The 6,770-nt window shown below is 44.3% G+C and overlaps 1 protein-coding gene across 1 annotated transcript in view; it reads right to left on the bottom strand.

Annotated features, from left to right (window-relative positions):
• Positions 1-912: 912 nt before the first annotated feature.
• Positions 913-6,770, bottom strand: part of LOC109886387 (1-phosphatidylinositol 4,5-bisphosphate phosphodiesterase beta-3) — a gene marked incomplete in the record, with an annotated part of 118,388 nt that continues 112,530 nt past the window's right edge. The window contains 9 exon segments of the mRNA XM_031793069.1: positions 913-1,299; positions 1,301-1,438; positions 2,340-2,426; positions 2,815-2,872; positions 3,027-3,093; positions 3,096-3,115; positions 5,629-5,705; positions 6,289-6,360; positions 6,363-6,446. Coding sequence (XP_031648929.1) covers positions 1,138-1,299; positions 1,301-1,438; positions 2,340-2,426; positions 2,815-2,872; positions 3,027-3,093; positions 3,096-3,115; positions 5,629-5,705; positions 6,289-6,360; positions 6,363-6,446 — 765 coding nt within the window.

Genomic DNA, 6,770 nt, shown 5'->3' with positions numbered 1-6,770 from the left:
GCTCTGTCTGTGATGTCATTTCCACATCATCCCTCTTTCATTAACGCTCTCTGTTCGTCCATCCATCCATCCATCCCCCAGCTGCAGATTAGTGGATTAGCATTTTAGCTATTATATCATGTAGCGTTAGCATCATGCTACGCTAGCTCGGAGCTAGCGCTGCCCACAAGTTTCTTCTGTAAACGTGTAAACGTTATTTAGCTGTAGCCTTTGCCTAGCCAATAGCAGAGAATCTCAGTGATAGAGGGGGGTAAACCACTCACTACCGCCGATACAACACCCCCATCTGGCGTTCCAACCTGTATACTGCACCTCAACACCAGACAGCCAAGAGTGTGTCGCAAATGTTTTTGGTGCTGAGATTAACTTTTTGGCTTTTCCTGACCTCCAATCTCGAAAGTCAAAACATTGCCAACCATTCAGATAGTCCAAACTGAAAACTACTCCCAAGTCGAATCACCAGCTTTAAGTTTGGGACAGATAGTTACAGTTTTAGTTTTGGGACAGATAGTTACAGTTTTGGGACAGATAGTGGTTAAAAGGAGCTACAGTTTTAGTTTTGGGACAGATAGTTACAGTTTTAGTTTTGGGACACATAGTGGTTAAGAGGAGCTACAGTTTTAGTTTTGGGACAGATAGTTACAGTTTTGGGACAGATAGTTACAGTTTTAGTTTTGGGACAGATAGTGTTTAAGAGGAGCTACAGTTTTAGTTTTGGGAACAGATAGTTACAGTTTTAGTTTTGGGACAGATAGTTACAGTTTTAGTTTTGGGACAGATAGTGTTTAAGAGGAGCTACAGTTTTAGTTTTGGGACAGATAGTTACAGTTTTAGTTTTGGGACAGATAGTGGTTAAGAGACAAAATCTCTGGCAGACATTGATGAGAAAAAATATACATATGCAAAGAAATCTGACGAATTAACAGAAAATTTATTTTAAAACTTTGGTTTACTTTTGTCTCTACCTCTAAAACCCTGGATAGAAGAATTGAACAAATCAACATCTTAAGATATTTAATCGAATAAAAAATAAAATTACAATTAAAAACAAATAAAAAAAATGAAAACAAGAAAAAATATGTTTTTTCCACCAATTAAAGCCCAAGAACCATTATGATAAAATACACATAATTAAATTCACACCATGGTCAACTCTGATTGGACAGGAGTAGAGGAAGAGGATGAATCCACCACTGAGGCGATGCCATTGTCTAGGCTCCTATTCCAGGCGCTGCTATTGGGCGTTAAGGGTAAAGTGGGCGTGGAGCAGTTGGAGGGCGTGCCTGAGCTGGAGCTGGGGGCTGCTATGATTGGATAAGGAAAAGAGGGCGTCGCTGCAGAGACCTTTGGACTCCAGGACCGTCTGCAGATATTGGCAGATCTCCTCAGGTAGACGTTGGAGCTCCGTCACAAAGTCCTGCTCCAACTGGGCCTTCAGCTGGATATGATCACATAAAGCCATACTTCACATGAAATGATCCCATTACTCAGAAACATCTTTAAGTATGTTGTTCATTAGTTAATGTAAGAAAATGCCTCGAATGGTGCATGTCGGCAGTCAACGTTTCAGTTACAGAGGAAAAACTGTTACGATGACGACTTTGGTCTCGTATGAAGTTTAAAGGTTGTTGTGTGTGGTGTTGGTGTTCTCACCTGAGTGTGTGTGTGTGTGTGTCTCTCACCTGTGATGTGTGTGTGTCTCTCACCTGTGTGTGTGTGTGTCTCTCTCACCTGTGTGTGTGTGTGTCTCTCTCACCTGTGTGTGTGTGTGTCTCTCTCACCTGTGTGTGTGTTGTCTCTCTCACCTGTGTGTGTGTGTGTGTGTCTCACCTGTGTGTGTGTGTCTCTCCAACCTGAGTGTGTGTGTCCTCTCTCACCTGTGTGTGTTGGTGTCTCTCTCACCTGTGTGTGTGTGCTCTCTCACCTGTGTGGTGTGTGTGTCTCTCACCTGTGTGTGTGTGTGTCTCACCTGTGTGTGTGGTGTGTCTCTCTCACCTGAGTGTGTGTGTGTCTCTCTCACCTGTGTGTGTGTGTGTCTCTCTCACCTGAGTGTGTGTGTGTCTCTCTCACCTGAGTGTGTGTGTGTCTCTCTCACCTGTGTGGGTTGTGTGTGTCTCACCTGTGTGTGTGTGTGTCTCTCTCACCTGAGTGTATGTGTGTGTCTCTCACCCGTGTGTGTTGTGTCTCTCTCACCGAGTGTGGTGTGTGTGTGGTGTGTCTCTCTCACCCTGTGTGTTCTCTCTCCCCTGTGTGTGTGTGTGTCTCTCTCTCACCTGTGTGTGTGTGTGTGTGTGTGTGTGTCTCTGTCCCTTGTGTGTGTGTGTGTGTGTGTGTCTCACCAGTGGTTTCTCCTCCTCTATGTGCCGTAGGACTTCTCTCTGACCAACAACCAACTTCTCCTGACGCCTTAACTGGGCCTCATCCAACTAGAGAGGGGGGGGGGAGAGGAGAGAGAGAAAGAGAGGGGGGAGGGAGAGGGAGAGAGAAAGAGAGGGGGAGGGAGAGGGGAGAGAGGGAGGGGGAGAGGAAGAGATAGAGTATGAGGGGGGGGAGAGAGTGAGGGAGGTACAGAAGATGGAGAAAGGGGGTGAAGAGGGAGGGAGAGAGAAAGAGAGGGGATAACAATAAAGGGAGAGAGAGAGAGTGTGGGGGGGAGTAAAGGGGGGAGAGAGAGAGTGAGGGATGGATATTGACATCACAAAGGGAGACGGCTGACAGAGTAGAAAGGAGAGGTACTACTCAGTGTGATAAGACAAGTGTGTGTGTGTGTGGTGTGTGTGTGTGTGTGTGTGTGGCCTGCACACACTTACTTACCCGGCGGATTAAAGTGACAGAGTCTGAGATATGCTTCCTGTTGATCTCATTCTGTTCCCTACAAAAAGAGAGAGAGAGACAGAAAAGTTGGAGACCGTAATTACCTTAAATGACACACACACACACACACACACCACACACACACACACACACACACCACACACACACACACACACACACACACACACACACACACACACACACACACGTACGACTCGGCCTTGTCTCGGTCTCTGCTCTTGGCCTCGGTGATGCTGTTCTGTCTCTTCCTGTCTAGATCTTCTGAAGCTCCTTCTTCTCTCTGTAAACATAACAACAGCAACAACGTTATAACCAGATCAACAACGTTATAACCAGATCAACAACGTTATAACCAGATCAACAACGTTATAACCAGATCAACAAAGTTATAACCAGATCAACAACGTTATAACCAGATCAACAACGTTATAACCAGATCATCAACAACAACAGCACAACGTTATAACCAGATCAACAACGTTATAACCAGATCTCAACAACAACAGCAACAACGTTATAACCAGATCAACAACGTTATAACCAGATCATCAACAACAACAACGTTATAACCAGATCAACAACGTTATAACCAGATCATCAACAACAACAACAACGTTATAACCAGATCAACAACGTTATAACCAGATCATCAACAACAACAACAACAACGTTATAACCAGATCATCAACAACAACAACGTCATAACCAGATCATCAACAACAACAACAACGTTATAACCAGATCATCAACAACAACGTTATAACCAAATCAACAACAACAACGTTATAACCAAATCAACAACAACAACTGTATAACCAAATCAACAACATTTCAAAAAGACAGTAGGGCACCTTTAAACCTTAAAAGTAGAAGACAGCTTGCGATTGCATCAGACCAGGAAGTGATTCCATCACAACGTGACAACTGACTAGGTACATTGTGAGTATACAGTTGTTATGACAGCTGATATGTGGTCAGAGTTCTGGTACAAATGTCATCATCTAGGTGGTGGACGAGGCCAGTCTCCTCCTTACTATGCAAGTGCTTTGAGGGATGGAAAAGCTCTCCGATGAATCCAATCAATTATTATTAGAAATGATCAGAAAAACAGTATGTTACAAAATCAATCAAATGTTATTGGTCACATGGTTAGCAGATGTTACTGGTCACATGGTTAGCAGATGTTATTGGCTACATGGTTAGCAGATGTTACTGGTCACATTTTAGCAGATGTTACTGGTCACATGGTTAGCAGATGTACTGGTCACATGGTTAGCAGATGTTACTGGTCACATGGTTAGCAGATGTTACTGGTCAATGGTTAGCAGATGTTACTGGTCACATGGTTAGCAGATGTTATTGGCTACATGGTTAGCAGATGTTATTGGTCACATGGTTAGAAGATGTTATTGGCTACATGGTTAGCAGATGTAACTGGTCACATGGTTAGCAGATGTTATTGGCTACATGGTTAGCAGATGTTATTGGTCACATGGTTAGCAGATGTTATTGGTCACATACACGTGGTTAGCAGATGTTATTGGTCACATACACATGGTTAGCAGATGTTATTGCAGGTGTAGTGAAATGTTTGTGTTACTAGCTCCAACAGTGCGGTAATATCTAACAAATCACGACAATACATACACATCTAAAGTCAAAAGAATGGAATTAAGAAAAATATAAATATTAGGATGAGAATTCTCTCACAGAATAACTTCAGGTCCTGAAAGGTGTCCTACAGAATAACTTCAGGTCCTGAAAGGTGTCCTACAGAATAACTTCAGGTCCTGAAAGGTGTCCTACAGAATAACTTCAGGTCCTGAAAGGTGTCCTACAGAATAACTTCAGGTCTGAAAGTGTCCTACAGAATAACTTCAGGTCCTGAAAGGTGTCCTACAGAATAACTTCAGGTCCTGAAAGGTGTCCTACAGAATAACTTCAGGTCCTGAAAGGTGTCCTACAGAATAACTTCAGGTCCTGAAAGGTGTCCTACAGAATAACTTCAGGTCCTGAAAGGTGTCCTACAGAATAACTTCAGGTCCTGAAAGGTGTCCTACAGAATACTTCAGGTCCTGAAAGGTGTCCTACAGAATAACTTCAGGTCCTGAAAGGTGTCCTACAGAATAACTTCAGGTCCTGAAAGGTGTCCTACAGAATAACTTCAGGTCCTGAAAGGTGTCCTACAGAATAACTTCAGGTCCTGAAAGGTGTCCTACAGAATAACTTCAGGTCCTGAAAGGTGTCCTACCAGAATAACTTCAGGTCCTGAAAGGTGTCCTACAGAATAACATCAGGTCCTGAAAGGTGTCCTACAGAATAACTTCAGGTCCTGAAAGGTGTCCTACAGATAACTTCAGGTCCCTGAAGGTGTGCTACAGAATAACTTCAGGTCCTGAAAGGTGTCCTACAGAATAACTTCAGGTCCTGAAAGGTGTCCTACAGAATAACTTCAGGTCCTGAAAGTGTCCTACAGAATAACTTCAGGTCCTGAAAGGTGTCCTACAGAATAACTTCAGGTCCTGAAGGTGTCCTACAGAATAACTTCAGGTCCTGAAAGGTGTCCTACAGATAACTTCAGGTCCTGAAAGGTGTCCTACAGAATAACTTCAGGTCCTGAAAGGTGTCCTACAGAATAACTTCAGGTCCTGAAAGGTGTCCTACAGAATAACTTCAGGTCCTGAAAGGTGTCCTACAGAATAACTTCAGGTCCTGAAAGGTGTCCTACAGAATAACTTCAGGTCCTGAAAGGTGTGCTCTAACAGTGGGTTTAAATTGGTAGAACCATCTTACCTAGCACAGATGTCCTTGAGGTTTTTCAGTTGAGCCGGCTGGCATTCCTGGGCCGTCTCCTCTAGTTTCCGAGACAGCTGGAGCACATAGACAGAGGGCTGAGAGAGTGTGACCACTCGTAGGTGTGTGTGTGTGTGTACCTCTTGTAGGTATGCGTGTGTGTACCTCTTGTAGGTGTGTGTGTGTACCACTCATAGGTGTGTGTGTGTGTGTACCTCTTGTAGGTGTGTGTGTATACCTCTTGTGTGTGTGTGTGTGTACCTCTTGTAGGTGTGTGTGTGTGTGTACCTCTTGTAGGTGTGTGTGTACCTCTTGTAGGTATGTGTGTGTGTGGTGTACCTCTTGTAGGTGTGTGTGTGTGTGTACCTCTTGTAGGTGTGTGTGTACCTCTTGTAGGTGTGTGTGTGTGTATACATCTTGTAGGTGTGTGTGTGTACCTCTTGTAGGTGTGTGTGTGGTGTGTGTATCTCTTGTAGGTGGTGGTGGTGTGTGTACCTCTTGTAGGTGTGTGTGTGTGTACCTCTTGTAGGTGTGTGTGTGTGTACCTCTTGTAGGTGTGTGTGTGTGTGTACCTCTTGTAGGTGTGTGTGTGTGTGTACCTCTTGTAGTGTGTGTGTATGTGTGTGTGTACCTCTTGTAGGTTGTGTGTGTGGTGTGTACCTCTTGTAGGTGTGTGTGTCTCTTCTTTCTCTCCAGTGAGTGTTGTTCTTTGTCGTAGTTTGAGAAGCTCCTCCCATCTGCCACTCCCTGAGCTGCACTGTCTGTTTCTGTAGCTCTGCCTCCAACGCTGTCAGCTGCCTCTGCACCGGCTCTGCTGACTCCCTGACACACACACACACAACCACACGCACCACACTGTATTCTCCACCATGTCTCTCTCCCTCTTTTATGACTAGGAACCAACTCTCAGGTCAAATTTGTCCAATAGAAACTCTCTGCAAAATGATTTATATTTGGAGTAAACTTTTTGTTTTTGCAAAACGATTTGCTACAATGTCTAGCCAATGATACAGCCTGAGTTAATGGATTGTTGGAATGTCTCCCCCTCCTCTTCATCACCCATCCTGCCCCTCTTCATCCCCCATCCTGCCCCTCTTCATCACCCATCCTTCCCCTCTTCACACCCTCCTGCCCTCTTCATC

Source organism: Oncorhynchus kisutch, linkage group LG16 (genome assembly GCF_002021735.2).
Source record: "Oncorhynchus kisutch isolate 150728-3 linkage group LG16, Okis_V2, whole genome shotgun sequence".
Taxonomy (NCBI): Eukaryota; Metazoa; Chordata; class Actinopteri; order Salmoniformes; family Salmonidae; genus Oncorhynchus; species Oncorhynchus kisutch.
This window is presented reverse-complemented; position numbering and strand designations above follow the sequence as displayed.